Consider the following 16162-nt stretch of genomic DNA (forward strand, 5'->3'; position numbering starts at 1 on the left):
TCTTTTGTGTCCGCTTTCTACCACTGAGCTGAATTATTTTGACATTCGCCCACAATGTACCAGGTACCCGTCCTTTGTTATTTATGGTTTTAAAAATTGCAGGTTTGTGAAGACACCTCATTTTGTTGGGATGGATGTGGCCCAGCATGAAGGAGTGCATAGATGTGAATCCAAACCAGCCATGTGGGCAGACCCTCATGTCACAGGGTGAGAACAGAAGGGCAGTGGAGGAGAGTGAGTGAGGACAGGGAGGGAGGGACAGCACACCAGGTGGGTGGAGGGGGCGTCCTCTACAGGGACATGGCCCACGTTCTCCTGCACCCAAACCTCACCTACCACGTCATCCCTCCTGGACATTCTCAGCAGAGAGTTCCCCCAACTGTAGTCCACATTCTCTTTCAGCACCTCCTGGGGTCCTCAGATGGGCTCCAAGGCTCTCCCACTCTGAGTGATGCACCGTTCCCCTGTGTTCACATCTGGCTGCACCCAGGGCCCTTTTGTAGTCGTTTTGAGCCTGAAATAGCAGCACCACGAGCACCACCAGGACCAATCCAGCCACGCCCATCCGGAGGAGATTCCCCACTGTGTAGTCTTGGGGTGTACAGGCTGCAAAAATGTAGATTCAAAGGTCACAAAGGTCAAGGCAGACCCTAATCTCCAGGATTTTGATGTTCAGCCTGGACTCCCACCTCCCCTTGACATCAGCATCCCCATGATGTCTGAACTCAGCACCTGCTCTGAGTCCCCTTGATAAGAGTTAGCTGTGCCCAAGAACTGAGGATGAGTGTAGAAATGGTCTCTATTTAGAAATAACTAAGGGCTGTGTGTTCTCTGTTCAGCCTGAGACTCAAGACCCCATGAGCTTATTCCCCTACAGCTGAGAGATCCCATGTTCTCAACAGCTGGGGACCCAGGGTCCATGGAGGAGGGTTTGGTGTCAGGGGCTCCTGAATCTCAGTAGCATGAAGGGGTGAAAGTCTGGGCTGGGTCTCCTTCACCCCACCCCGCCCAGGCCCCTCCTCTCTGGGCTCTGCTATTTTCATTGTCATCTGAAGTTATTCATCTATTGATTCTTTTATTAACTCATTTATTATATAATAATGAATACCTACAATGGTAGATATATGTTCCAGATGAAAAATATGGGTATGTGGATGCTAACCATGTGATTTTTTTAATCTCAAAAGACAACAGAGTTCACAACCAAGGAAACACAGTTCTGCTTCAAACTTTACATAACATAGAAAATCCCACAAATTTGCAATATTGAGTGAACACCAATTGTAGGAAATTATGTCCATCTGTTACCCCATTTTGATAAAAATACCAAGATATAAACATAAATTACGGACCTTTCCTCATCACAAAGATCCATGCAATGATTCTAAATCCCAGCTTCCACAATTCAGAAAATGCACGTGGATGATGAACATTATTCTGTTGGGTTAATAACCAAATGGATGCTACCAAGAAACCTTTGTAATGTGTGTCATGTGGTTATAAGTCATAGAGAAAAGGTAAATTGGGCAGATGTGTATCTGTCAGAAAAAGAGCATTCCCAAGAAACCATAATGAAACGAAACAATAGAAGCAAAGAGACCCCTGACACCAGGTGGTCACAGGGCTCCCCTTGGTGATGATGGACCCTGGGTCAGCCCAGATGGAGAGTTTGGGGATGAATCCTGGGAAGGAATCAGACGGGATAGACCTGGCAGCCTATCTCCCCCTCATAACATCATGAATGAGCCAAGGATGCCATTTAATGAGCACCTACTGTGTGTGAGTCTCCTGCTGGGGTCTGTCACACATGTCCTCTCCTCATGCACCAGGGATGAATGACCCCACCACCCACACACATTGAGGCTCAGAGAGATTAATCACGTGCCCCACGTCACCCAGCCTGGACAGGGCATGGCCAGGACTGGAATCCAGGACTGTGAGTTCCCTGTGATGTCCTCACGCTGCCCCCCAGGGGGACACCAGCTTCGTGCTCTGGGCTCCTCTGCAGGGGCTAGTACATGTATCATCTGGAGCTGAGGTTCCTTCCTCATTACCCGCCCCCAGCACAGCAGGGACAGGAGGGGCAGGGTGAGAGGTGGACTCTGAGTATCTACAGGTCCATCTCAACCTGGCAAGCCCTGACGCCCCTTGGGAAGGTCAGGCTGGGCTGGGGGCTCTGCCTTCCTGAGCTCTGTGAGGCCCTTATGTCACCTCATCTCCCAGCAGCCTGTGAACAGGATGGGACCAGGGATGAGCAGACAGGAACCCGACACTCAGAGGAGACAAGGCACTGCCCAGCCCCACATCAGGAGCAGCAGAGCCAGGAGCTGAACCAGGGCTGATCCACCCTGTTCCCTCCTCTGAGCTGAGCCTGAGCTGAGGAATAGGACTAGGCACACAGACCCTTGTCCTGCCTGTCCCTCCCTGTACAGTGCCACCGCCAATGAGACAGAGGGGACAGGCCCCATAACATCACGTCCTGAAAGCTTCCGTGGGAAGCCCCTCTCCCAGGAGGTCAGCGTTAGAACTGTCAGGAAATCTAAGCTCTCAACAACGATTCTTTCCTTTTACAGTTGGAGACACTGAGGCCCAGACAAGGGATGGGTAGGTCCAAATAAGTGACGTCAGAGGGGACTGAACCCTTTATAGCTCAGCCCCTGTCTCCACATGGAAGCACCCACCACCTCCGCACAAAGCCCTTCAATTACCTGTCTGTGTGCCTGACCCCGTGGCTGGGAGAGACTATCCTCAGAGCCTCCTAGGTTCAGGATGGGGCAGGAGGGCTGGGGGTTGCCATCTCCCCACATAGGACCAGCTCCTCCTCTCCAGCCTGCGCCCCACATCTCCCTCTGCCATGACCACCCCACCCATCACCTTCCTCAGACCCTGAGACTCCCAGCCCCCCTGGGACACAAGCCCGTCCTTGAGGATCTGGGTCACTCGATCCCCTGACAGACTCTCAAGACTTGCTGGGGGTGGGGGGGCTGTGCTCCCTCTGAGCAGAGCCCGGGACTCACCAGCTGTGGAGGTGGGCCCTGTGGGTGGGGGGCTGGGGCCTCCAGAGGGTCCTGGAAATGAGGACAGGAAGAGGGTGAGAGGCTTGGCTGACCCTGGACTGATTTCACACAAACACCCCCTTTCATCTGTGCTGTGTCCCCATGAGGCCCTCCCACTGCTTCAGTATCCAGGTGTGGGGAAGGGAGTGGAGAGGGTGGGAGACCTCTAAGGAAAAGATCTCCTAGGGGTGACCATCCCTGCAGCCCCTCACTCCCTTACAGCCCATAATCCTTCTGGGGACAGGACCCTGAGCTGACAGCTCAGCACACAGGGTCAGGGGCCCCTCACCTGAGACCAGGAGCTCCAGGGGATCACTGGGGTATGACAGCAGGAAGGGGGAGGTGATGTGTGAGCTGTAGCACCTGTAGGTGCCCCCATGGGCTGAGGTCACAGGGCTCATGGAGAACTCTGCCTGGGACTGCAGAGCTCGGTACTTTGATGTAAGACGCAGTGGGGGATCGGCTGCTCCCTCCTTGGACAGAAGGAACGTGTCCATCCAGGTTTGGGACTGACACAGCAGGGTCACATTCTCTCCTGAGGCCACCCCGGGGCCTGGCTGCACCGATAGGAAGGGTCTGTCAGACAGGAGTCCTAGAGAGAGGGAGGGAGGGTGAGGGCTGCCAGCCCACCTCGTTCTGAGCTGAGTTACCAGACTTCACTCTAAGGACCCTCCTCTCTCTGTCTCTGTTTCTCTGAGTCTCCCCTCTTCCCTCCAACCCCCTGCCTCTCTGTCTCTCTCCCTCCCTGGGGCCTGCACCGTCATTCTGGCCTCACCACCTGAGAACCCCAGCAGGGCCTGTGCAGAGTCTGGTCCCTGACTGAACCCACTGGCTCCTCACCTGCCACCAGGATGTCCAGGGGGTCACTGGGGGCCGACCACTCAGAGGAGAGGTTGTATCCACCATAGCATCTGTACCGGCCCCCGTGAGAGCTGCTCACAGTGTCCAGGGAAAAGTGGGCCTGAGAGAGCCCGGCCTGGGGCTGCAGGACAAGGCTCTGGGGGAGGTCCTTTCCCCCCTCCTTGTGCAGAGCAAATCTGTCATAGCCGACATCAGAGCGACACTGGAGGGTCAGGCTCTGTCCAGAGGCCACGATGGGGCCCTGCTGGGTCAGGAGGGAGGGCTTGCCAGACTCACCTGGGAAGACCAGAAATGAATTACAGTGTCTGCTCCTACCATCAACCCCATTCTCCTGGCCTGGTCAATATGTCTCACTGTTTCTCTCCGTGTCTCTGGCCCAGGTGCCCCTGTACTCACCTCATCATCTCCCCTGGGGCTCCACTCACAGCGAAGACGCCAATTATGTATCCAGTGCCTCAATCATTTGATGAGAAAATAATGGGACTTACCTGGAACCAGGAGCTCCAGGGCATCACTGGGGAGTGACCACACATTGGATCTGTTCCTGTAACAGCCATAGCATCTGAACCTCCACCTCTGTGTGGGGGTCACGGGGCCCACAGGGAACATGGCCTGGAACTGTCCACTTGTCTGTGGCCATGAGTCCAGGGTCCAGGAGAGCCTGTGATCTCCTTCCTTAGTCAGAATGAACCTCTCAAAATCCCAACTTGAGCCACACTGGAGGGTCACTTTCCCTCCTGAGGTCACCACAGGGCTGGGCAGGGCTGAGAGGCTGGGTTTGCTATAGGTTCCTAGGAGAGGAGGGGGCAGCATGTTAAATGGGCTCACACCTCCCTCATGTCCCCCAGGGCTGGGCTGTGAGAGGGAGACACCCTGAGAGCAGACCCCCTTCCTGAGGGCAGAGCCTGAGGCTGGGACCCCTGAGTGTCCTCTCACCTGTCACCACCAGTACCAGGGGGTCACTGGGCTCTGACCGGCCACTGGGACTGCGATAGTAACAGCGATATCTCCCTGCATCAGGCTTTGTCGTGTGTCTGATGGAGAACTTGGCTCTGTCCCCGGGATCCAGTGTCTTCTGTTGGTACCACCATGCTGTGCTTCCCTCTTTATACAGACGGTACTCCTCAGCCTCTGGGGTCCCCTGACACCAGATGGTCACGGAGCTCCCCCAGTTGATCACAGGGCCTGGCTCAGCCCAGAGGGTGGGTTTGTGGAAGGGCCCTAAAAGGAAACAGAGGCTGCTTTACAAAGACTTTCTCACCCTCATCCCAAGCTCAGCCCAAGACCCTCTCATTTTATCACCTCATCCCAGCACCTCTGTGCTCCATACTGAGCCCCAGGGGTGAAGTAAGAGGAGGGACATGGAGCCTGGGGAGGACTCACCTGCCTGCACACGGGTCCTCTGGTCCAGACTCAGCCCTGGAAGAGAGTCCCTGTGAGAGATTTGCACCCGGAGGTCTCAGCTGGTTCCCTTCCCATTACGGCCCCGTCCAATTGAGCTGCTTGAGCCTGACGTTCCCCATGAACAAGGAGTTGTAACCATCCTGTCCCTCCTCCTGCTCTCCCTCCTTCCTTCCTTCCATCCCCGTGTCCACAACTGACCGAGGCAGAGAAGGGCAGAGAGGATGGACGTCATGGCGTCTGCTCTGAGGGCTCCTGCTCTGCAGATGGAGGAGGCCTGGGCCTGAAGGACAGAGACGCACAGGATGTGGTGGGTCCAGAGCTGCTTCCGCCTTCTGGGTTTTCACAGCTGCGGACCCACAGCCAAGGGATGACCCCGCCCTGGGCCTGGCTCTGCATCTCCCCCGCTTGAGGGCTGAGGGGGAGACAGGCTCTCTGGTCTCACCTGATCCTCAGGGTCTCATGTGTCTGATGGTCTGACTCCTGCTCTGATAGGGCAGGACCCAGGTTCTGGTCCTGGTCCGCCCCTGAGAGTCTGGCTCTGAAGAGCCCAATGGGACTACGACCATGTCTCTTGATGGAGCTCATTTATAAAAGACTCTGCTGAGCAGTTTCCCAGTGGCCTCAGCATTTCCAAGACTCCCTGATTCAAGGGTCCTGGTAGGTTCCCATCCCTGCCAACCCTTCGTGTTTCTGTCCTTTTTAATTTTCACTATTTAGTGTAAGTATTGGTACCACCCTGTGGATTGATGCACATTTATTCCTTCAATGACTTATAAAGCTCAGCACCTTTTATTTTAAAAAATTGTTTTTTTACTCCTCACCTAATGGTATTATTTCCAATTATTTTGAGAGAAGATGGAATGGAAAGAAGGAAGGAGAGAGAGAAAGAAAGACAGAGAGACTGAGAAAGAGAGAGAGAAAGAGAGAGAGAGAGAGAGAGAGAGAGAGAGAGAGAGAGAGAGAGAGATACATCGGTGTAAGAGAGATACCAATTGGTTGCATCCCAAATGAGGGTTGAGGAGCAAACCTGCAACCAAGGAACAAGCAAACCTGTGACCTTCGGTGGTCAGGCTGATGCCTGCCTGGAGGAGCCAATGGGGCTGGATCCAAGTTTGCTGACCCCAAGAGGAGCAGGAGGCCTGGGGGATGTTACAAACTGTCAATCACCCACAGAGGCACCAGCACAGCCCTCCAGGCCTGGGTGTGTGCTGCTGCTTCTCCCCATCACTTCCTCTCTCTAACATTCTTGTCTCTGTGAGCAGAGCTCCTGCTCTCCATCCCTCTCCATCAAACCTTCAGAGTCCTTTCTACCTCCTCACCACCTCTTGTCCTCCAGACAGTACCTCTTTGTCTAATGGTGTTTATTCCATCTTTATGCTTTGGGTAGAAGAGCACTTTGGAGGCCAATCCCAGGTTGTAATCTAAGACCTGGGGACATGTTTATTGAACTTCTATTTTGAGCCAGTCTCTTCTCCTCTCCCTCTTCACCTGTTGGGCAAAATTGTGAGCTCTCACCTCTGAGGTTGTTATGAGGATCAGCAGTGCCTGAGACACAAAGGGCCCCAATCTGGTGTCCTTTTCTTTCTTTTTTTAATTTTTTTATTGATTTCAGAGAGAAAGGGAGAGGGGAAGATAGAAACATCAATGATGAGAGAGACTCATTGATCGGGTGCCTCCTGCAATCCACACATTGGGGATGGAGCCCACAACCCAAGCATGTGCCCTTGACCAGGAATCGAAGCATGGCCATTTGGCTCATATGTCAATGCTCAACCACTGAGCCATGTTGGCCGGAAATCTAGTGTCATTTTCTGACCTGATGAAGGCATGTGTATGGGAGGCATGTGGTGGGAAGGGCTCTTTGGAAGTCACATGTGTGTACCCCGAGCCTACAAGTTGAATCCGAAGCTGTAGCACATCCTTGGTTGAATGGCAGACGAGTGCAGACAAAAGGATGCAGGGATGGTGGGCCTCAGCCGGGATCCTAGACTCAGCCCCAGTCAGGATTGAAGGTGGAAATTTCATCAGTGGGTTGGTCTGTAAGCACTAAGGCACTTAGGGCACCTCTGACCCAGTGGGAGTCCCGCTTCCATAAAACTCCTTGGACACCATTGGGGCAACCTCCAAGGTATAAGGGAGCTGTAGGGAACCATGCGAGTTGCACTTGCATTTATTTTTATTAAAGCAACAGTCACATAACATACAATTGAGCCTTTTAAAATATGAAAATCACAAGAATACAGTAAACACACAATGTCTCAATGACAACGACTATCTAGTTCCAAGAAGTGTTTAAACTCCCCACCCTAAAACCCACTGGGGGCCCCAGACCCCGCCTACCAGGCTTGATGAGTCACCTTGAGCTCTGCTCAGAGGGAACACAGAAGACCCGGGAAATTCTGAGTCTCTCAGGGGGTCCAATCTCCCCTCAAATATTTAAGGCTTGTGTCTTAGGGCTGCTGGGTGTCAGATGAGGATTCTGTGGGACCACAGAGATTCAAAGGTCTTCTGGTAGGTGACAGGAGGGATGGTTGTGGCAGAGGGAGATGTTGGGGCCCAGGCTAGGTGAGGAGCAGCCAAGGTCACGTGGGGAGGTGGCAGAACCCACACTTCAGTTTCCATCCTGATCCCCGGACCCACTGAGAATTGGACACCCACAACCACAGTGTCAGGCCTTCAGAGAGGTAAGTGAGGGTCTGAGTGGGGAGGTGGTGGGTGTGTCCATGGGGGTCGGGGGCTGAGTCATGCAGAGGGCTCAGTTACCTCTGATTTGGACACATCCTTTCCCTTGTGTGTCTCCAAGTGTAAAGGAGGGGTCATTGTCCAGAGCTTAGATTTCCTGTCGGTTCTGGCCCTGACCTCCTGGGAGAGGAGGCTCCACAGGGAAGCCCCCAAGACGTGATGTTATGGGGCCTGTCCCCTCTGTCTCAGTGACGGTGACACTGTACAGGGAGGGACAGGCAGGACAAGGGTCTGGGCACCCAGGTCCTGTCCCTCAGCTCCCAGGAGGGAACAAAGGTGGATCAGCCCTGCTTAGGCTCCCAAACTCTGCTGCTCCTGCTGTGGGGCTGGGCGGTGAGGGACGGTGCAAGTTATGATCTGAGAAGTGGGGCATCTGATAGCACAGGGCCCAGGAGGAAGGCTCCTGTCTCCCCAGGTCCTCACTCACAGCCTCATGTCATGATTCTCAGGAGCAGATGACACCCTCCGCCCATCACCAAACAACTCAGCCCCCAAGATCGGTGAGTAGGAGAAACCCTTAGTTATGGGGCTGGGCTCAGAGGCTCATGTCCTGTCAAGGGGAGGTGGGTGCTCTGGGTGGATATCCAGGGTCCTGGCCTCTGTGACCTGTTTTTCCAATATCCCAGCCTCCCACCCCCAAGACTACACCGTGGGGAATTTCATTCGGATGGGCGTGGCTGGCTTGGTCCTGGTGGCACTCGGGGTGCTGCTCTTTCAGGCTTGAATCAGCCAGAGATGGACCCAGGATGCAGCCAGGAGGTGAACCCACAGGGAACAATGCACCGTTCAGAGTCGGGAGCCTTGGAGCCCATCTGAGGACCCCGGGAGGTGCTGAAGGCAAGTCGGGACTATGCCTTGGGAGAACTGCCTGCTGATTTTTCTAATGGAATGAACATGGTTTGGTGCAGGAAATGTCCAAGTGCTCCCTGGACTAGCTTTTTCAGCTATTAAATGTGAGATTCCAGTTTCCTCTCCATGTCTTAGTTGACTTTCAGTAACGACCCCCACTTCTTTCCTCACCCCTGTGATTTGAAGGACCATCCCAGGTGGCAGGTGTGGGTCCCCACATCTAACACCTCATCCTCTCCTCCACTTTTTTTAAAAAAAATTACACTTACTGGGGTGACGTTGTTTAAGCAATTGTACAAGTTTCAAGTGTACAATTCTATTGTACAATATCTGTCTATTTTTACGTGATACCATGTTATTTACTTTTTCTCTCCGAGTGACCAGATGAACATTATTGAGTCCTTTCTTCTGTTCAGAGGACTTTGCCTGGATTCAGTAACTAAACAAATAGGTAAAATTAGATACAAACCTAGAAAAGAGAAATCAAAAAATATACCTATGCCCCTCTCTGGACCTCACATCCCTTCCCGTCTTCATCAGGTGTCAACTGTGCCATTTCCCGAATAATGATATCACTTGGATTCAACACATTAGTGTTTGATGGGACAGCCTTGTGCTGTGCTGCCTCTGAAAATCATCTCTTTTTAGGATGCTCTGATCTGTGGCATTTGCCATTTTCTGAGTACATACAATACAAGAATACCATTCAGCCACTAAGAAGGTGTAAATTCTGCTAGGTCTGGGTGAGGCCTTGGGGCATTGTGTTAAGTGAGATGAATGGGACAGAGGGAGACAGATACTGTATGTTCCCACTTATAAGTGGAATCTACAAATGCCAAACTCATAGAAACATAGAGTGGAATGATTATCAGCGCAGGCAGCATAGAGGAATGGAAAGATGTTGGACAGAGTGCCAACATCCAGCCCTTGCCAGTGTTTCTCAGTGGTTAGAGTGTTGGCCCATGCATCAAAGGGTCACTGGTTCAATTCCTGGTCCTGGTCTGGATGTGTTTGGGAAGCAACCAATTGATGTGTCTCTCTCACCTTGCTCTCTGTCTCCATCTATACTAATAAAATGGTTAAAGGGACATGTAGGGGAAGATCAGGCTGGCAGGGGAGGGCAGGTAGGGCAGATCAGGCTGGCAGGGGAGGGCAGTTAGGGGCCAATCAGGTCAGCAGGAGAGGGCAGTTAGGGGATGATCAGGCGGCAGGCAGGCAAGCAGTTAGGAGCCAGCAGTCCCAGATTGTGAGAGGGATGTCCTACTGCGGGATCAGGCCAAAACAGGCAGTCGGACATCCCCCGAGGGGTCCTGGATTGGAGAGGGTGCAGGCCAGGCTGTGAAACACCCCCACCCCCGATACACGAATTTTGTGCACCAGGCCTCTAGTATAAATATAAGACACTGATTTTGATTCAAACACAAGAAATGATTTCAACTAAAATAACAAAAAGAAAACCTTGTAGGTTGTCTTCTCCTCTAGAAATGCATAATCCAACTGCCCTCTCTGCTTTTTGTTTGGCAGGAGAGTGAAGAATATGCAACTGGCACAAGGCCTAATAGATACTAGCTGCTATAAAAGAGATGTTATATTTCTCCTGAAGATTGCTTCAGACTATTCACTATTTTTCTATATTAGCTTGGCCAGGGGCTGTTGAAAGCTATAAATGGAATAATTGATATGACTTTCCAATGGCAGCAAATTATGTGGAGGTCCTGATGTGACTGTAGAGCTTAGGAAAAGTAAATGTGGTACTTTAAGACGTGAGGTGTGGTCAGTGACGTGGTTCATGTCAAAACCTCAGCATCTGCTATTTTTAGGGTGAAAGAGCTGGTCCTCTTCCTGTGAGATGTGCACCTTGTGAACAGTACCCATGCGGTGTGGAGACACTGCCCACCACATCCTGGACCTTCTCCGCTTTGCTCAGCCCCTGCCTCCTGTTCGAGAGAAGCACCATGTTCCCCAAGTCCTCAGCCACAGGAAGTGCAGGTCAACAGAGACATCTCACAGGAGCCGAAACTGCGCTCAGTGTTTCTGAATGTTTGCTCCTCAGGCAACGACAAGAAGGCTCACTGTCCAGGATGCAGGAAGTGCACACACCTGCCTGTGTGAGGCGGTGAAGGTGGAGGAGGAAGGAGGAAGGTTGCTGACATCCATAAACCATGGGCACACATATCTTTATGAATAAATGCTTTCATCTTTTTCCCATCGACAACCAGAAGAGGGGTTGCCATTGGCATTCTTATTGTCTTTAACATACCCTCCCCCTTAAAGATAACACTGCATCTTGAGCTTCGCTTTAGCAGCTGAAGAATAAATCGTCAAGAACCCTGTTATAGAGAGCATCAGCCTGCAGACTGAAGGGTCCCGGGTTTGATTCTGGTCAAGGGCACATGCCCAGGATGCAGCCTTAATCCCCAGTATGGGGCATGCAGGAGGCAACCAATCAATGACTCTCTCTCATCATTGATATTTCTCTCTCTCTCTCCCTGTCCCTTCCTCTCTGAAATCAATAAAAAAAATATTTTTCAAATAAAAATATCCTTTTTTAAAAGAGCTCTGCTCTAGCACCTTTCACGGGAATTTAGCACTTTTCCTGATGGATGAGCAGCACCAACCCAACACCGCAAAGTAAATTCAAAGTTGTCGTCAGAGAGTCCGCAAGTCAGGACAGTTCTCCTGGTTTCAGGAGGTTGTGCTGATTCACAACAGCTCTAATCTTGACCAACAACATGCATGCCTATCTATCAGGTTTTCCTTAAGATCATGGACCACCACCCTCTCCCCTAATTACCTCTCACTTTGTATGTTAATCCTGAGAGGGTGGAAGCGAATTCAGCACCGGGATGTGGACAGCTCCACCACCACCCCCTCTGGTGGGCATCCAGATGTGTAACTTATCCTATGTTCCTTGAATTTTATATAAAAGGGAAATATAAACATGAGTCTATGCTGTACATATGATTTATGACAGGTTTAGGGTTAGGCTTAGGCTTAGGGATTGTTCTTCTTCAAGGACAGTAACACCCACAATTAAATGTAAGTTGTTGCAGAACCACATCCTGCATGGGTGAATGGTCAGACCACCACAAAAGGCCTGGGGTGGGGCAGGAACTGGGTGGAGGGGGGCAATTGGGAGTAAAGTGGGGGACATATGTAATGCTCTCAAAAATGAAGATAATTAATTAATAAATATTTTTTAAAAATTTAATTTCTGCCTTTAGCAAGGCCATATGCAATGATTTACTCATCACCTTCTACCAGTATTTATACCAGTCACCAGAAATGCCTAATTGACAAAGACTCATTTCCTGCATTTGGAAACTTCAGATTAGCAGCCTTTGAGCATTCAAAGGTTCATGTTGCAATTAATGTATGTACAAAGGAGAGGAGAGAGAAAATATTAGAACAACTGGGCCCAGGACTAGACTGTGGTGAGGGAACAGTGGCTGTTTGAGGAGGTGAAGTCCTAAGGGAAAGGGGGAACATTCTACAAAGAAAAAAAACAGCCAGATACCATAACAGACATAGGGACCCTCTGAAGGGGGAAGATGAGAGAAAGCAAGGTGGAAACAGATCACACTGGCACTGTCCACCATGCAAGGGGATTGGGTATGTCTTCAAGACAAGAGGGAAATATAGAAATGGACTGCGCTGGTGAGGTTGTTTATGAAGATCATGTGCACCATGTATTACAAGTGAATGACAAATATGCAATGTTTCTGCCCTAACCAGTTTGGCTCAGTGGATAGAGCATTGGCCTGCAGACTGAAGGTTCTCAGTTTCGATTCTGGTCAAGGGCATGTACCTTGGTTGCAGGCACATCCCCAGTGGGAGGTGTGCAGGAGGCAGCTGATCGATGTTTCTCTCCCATCGATGTTTCTAGCTCTCTATCACTCTCTGTTCCTCTCTGTAAAAAAATCAATAATATATATTTTTAAAAAATGCAATTTATGACCCAAAAAATGTAAACAATGATTAAACCCCAATATCCTGTGTCATCTGAGGAAGACAGGAAGTATTGTGGGGTCCAGAGTGGGTGTGAGGCATCATTTTAAATTTCTCTTTCCTAGGTTTGTATCTAATTCTGCCCACTTAGTTAATTTCTTTAAATATGTTTTTATTAATTTCAGAGAGGAAGGAAGAGGGAGACAGAGATAGAAATATCAATGATGAGAGAGAATCATCAATCAGCTGCCTCATGCACACCTCCTACTAGGGATTGAGCCCACAAGCCAGGCATGTGCCCTGACCAGAATTAAACCATCACCTCCTGGTTCATAGGATGACACTCAACCACTGAGCCACACTGCCCGAGTTATTTAGTTACTGAATTCAGGTGAAGTCCTGTGAACTGAAGAGAAGACTCAACAACACCCATCTGATCATGTGGTGATAAAAAGTAAATAACATGGTAACCCATAAAAAAAATATAGATGTTGTACTATAGAATTGTACATTAAAAACTTGTGCAATTTATTAAACAAGGTTCACCACAATAGATGTAATTTTCTAAGCAGAAATAACAGTGAAGGAGAGCATGCGGTATTAGATGTGAGGACCCACACCTGCCATGTGGGATGGACCCTCAAGTCACAGGGGTGAGGAAAGAAGAGGAAGGTCATCACAGAAAGTCAACCAAGACACAGAGAGAAAATACACACTTAATGGAGGAAGAAGCTTGTCCAGGGAGCCCACAGACATTTTTGTGCACCCAAACCATGTTGATTCCACTAGAAAAATCAGCAGGTAGTTCTACAAACTCGGGGTCCCTCACACACACTCCGGACCCCACAATACTTCCTGTCTTCCTCAGAGTCTCTTCCACCACATCCTGAGACATTTAGATGGGTTCTAAGGCAACCCCTCTGTCAACTGTGCATTGTTCCCTCTCTGTTCACACCCTGGCAACATTGTGGGTCCTTCTCTGGCTGTTTCGAGCCAGAAATAGCAGCACCCGGAGCATCACCAGGAGCAAGGCAACCACACCCATCCGGATGGGACTGTTCTTCTTCAAGGACAGTAACACGCACAATTAAATGTAAATTGTTGCAGAACCACATCCTGTATGGTTGAATGGTCAGACCTTCACAAAAGGCCTGGGGTGGGGCAGGAACCCGGTGGAGGGGGGCACATCCTCACGGTGTAGTCATGGGGGTGGGAAACTAAGAATTGTAGGTAAACAGGTCACAGAGGGCAGGGCAGACCAAAATCACCTGAGGACCCTGGTTGCCCACCCAGGGCATCCACCTCCCCTTGACATGACATGACCCTCTGGGCCCAGTCCCATTAGGGAGGATCTTGCATATCCAGTCATCTAGGATTCAATGCAATCATTTTTTCTAAGTTTTTTTTTGTTTATTTTTATTGTTGACAGTATTACAGATGTCCGTTATTTCCGTCCACTTCCCCCTCCACCCAGCTCACACCACAGGCCTCTAATTCTTGATATGATAGCTTAGGACATTGAATATTTAAGGCTTTTCCTTTTTCCAATATATTTATTCACGGTTTTCAGTTCTCTTATTTCATAGGTCTGCTGTCTATCTACATAAAAGCCTAAGTGACTGTTATGACCAAACAACCGGAACGACTGGATGACCACCCAGTAGCTATGATGTGCACTGACCCAGACCTTGCTGCTGGGGCCTTGATGGCCTTGAATCTTGGTCACCGGCACTCCGGACCCAGAGAGGAGGGAGGAGGGAGCCAGATTCCTGGTGGAGTTGGCCGTTGGTTAGCTTGCTGCTGGGGCCAACCTCTCATGGTCCCTCCCCACAGCAGGCTGCCTACCCCTCATGGCCTCGAATGCTGCCTAGGTTGAGGGACCCTACCCATGCAAGAATTCATGCACCGGGCCACTAGTTTACACTATAATATAATTTAAAACATTCACTTCTGTTTTGGGTTCACACATTGATTATTGAGAAGTCTGTTGCTTTATTTGCAAAAGGTAGAGATACAGGTTGTCTTTGACTATAAACCTGGAGACTCCCAGAGGCAATTTATTAAACAAGGTTCACCACAATAAATGTAATTTTCTAAGCAGAAATAACAGTGAAGGAGAGTATGCAGTGTTAGAGATGGGGACCCACACCTGTCTTGTGGGAGCTTTGGGTGATTCACATCAGGCCTCCAGCCTGGGGCACTAGCCGAGTGTCCATGGGGTAGCATTCTGGCCTTTCCGGGTATATGCAGGTCCCCTTCCTGAAATGTGAGGTCTGCATCCTTCCAGGGCTAGTGGACGGACAGAGAAGCATACACAATGTGCTCATCTGGGGGCTCATCAGATGGGGAGAAACGGGCTGCAGTTGTCTTCTCATTGAGGGCCAGGAGGTTCAACTGGGCGTAGGTCACACACTCTGGGATATCACCTGCAGCATCCTGGCGCAGAGGGAGAGAGAGGGATGAAACATGGTGGGGGTTGGGGAAAACCTGGAGGTCTGGAGAGGACAGGACCCACCTGACTGTCCATCTGTCTGTCCTCTTCTGCTTGTCTGCCCCTTATGTCCAGCAATCCCCCCAACAGAGGTGAAAGAGAGGTGGCCATTCGCTGCCTGAGTCTTGGTCTGGAGCGGTTCACCTGGGTGTACGTCACTCCCTGGGGGCCTTCATCCTGCCTGTTCTGCTGGAGACAGTGAGACAGCATAGCGACTCCTTCATTCCACAGTAGAAATCCTCCTGTCAATTATCCTCATGTTGCCAGAGAGATGATTTACACTTTAAATAGATCAGGTCTTTCTCCTGGTGGAATATTCAGAGACTTTCTGAGCCTTGGGGCCTCTGGATGCTTCTATGGTTCTGACTCTTATCCTAACACGCTCTCTTTTGCTCACTGGGCTCCAGCCTCATGGCCCGTCCTCCTGAAGAGGCATGTTCTGTCTCAGGACCTTTACGCCTGCTCTTTCTCTACTCCCCTCCCCCCACCATACACTCTATCCCCTCCTCTTGCTTTATGTTTATTCATAGCACTTTGCTCTCTCGGACACTGTCTGCATATTGTCTCCCTCATCCACATGTGAGCTCGAGGCGTGTGGAGACAGTGTGGCTCAGGGCTGCACAATGGTCCATAAATGAAGCCAATAAACAGCCCTGTCACATCTGCTGGGTGAATGAATGAAGGGGATCCTGGCCACCTGTGGGTGAGTCACTTATTCCTGCCTCCTCCTGAGACCCGGGGCTGCACAAGGTCAGACAGAGGATGAGGGCCCGCAAAGGGGGCCAGGTAGGGGGGGCCACGAGGTCACAAG

General features: G+C 50.7%; 2 protein-coding genes across 2 annotated transcripts in view; both read right to left on the reverse strand.

Moving 5' to 3' along the window:
* Window positions 1-340: 340 nt before the first annotated feature.
* Window positions 341-5553, reverse strand: LOC102442528 (leukocyte immunoglobulin-like receptor subfamily A member 6). Its single transcript, XM_006105396.1, has 8 exons — window positions 5520-5553; window positions 5301-5336; window positions 4854-5138; window positions 4406-4708; window positions 3897-4193; window positions 3346-3648; window positions 3018-3068; window positions 341-606 (listed from the first exon to the last, which is right to left on the reverse strand). Exons 1-8 carry the CDS (start codon window positions 5551-5553, stop codon window positions 341-343), a joined length of 1575 nt encoding a protein of 524 aa, XP_006105458.1.
* Window positions 5554-13809: 8256 nt separating this feature from the next.
* The window catches only part of LOC102442840 (leukocyte immunoglobulin-like receptor subfamily A member 6), a 7342-nt gene continuing 4989 nt past the window's right edge, over window positions 13810-16162 (reverse strand). The window contains exons 8-9 of the mRNA XM_014447562.1: window positions 14047-14077; window positions 13810-13915 (exon numbers count right to left, since the gene is read on the reverse strand). Of these exons, the coding sequence (XP_014303048.1) occupies window positions 13810-13915; window positions 14047-14077 (137 nt within the window). The remainder of the gene's footprint in view (window positions 13916-14046; window positions 14078-16162) is intronic.

The sequence above is a fragment of the Myotis lucifugus genome, unplaced genomic scaffold, assembly GCF_000147115.1.
Source record: "Myotis lucifugus unplaced genomic scaffold, Myoluc2.0 scaffold_680, whole genome shotgun sequence".
NCBI lineage: Eukaryota > Metazoa > Chordata > Mammalia > Chiroptera > Vespertilionidae > Myotis > Myotis lucifugus.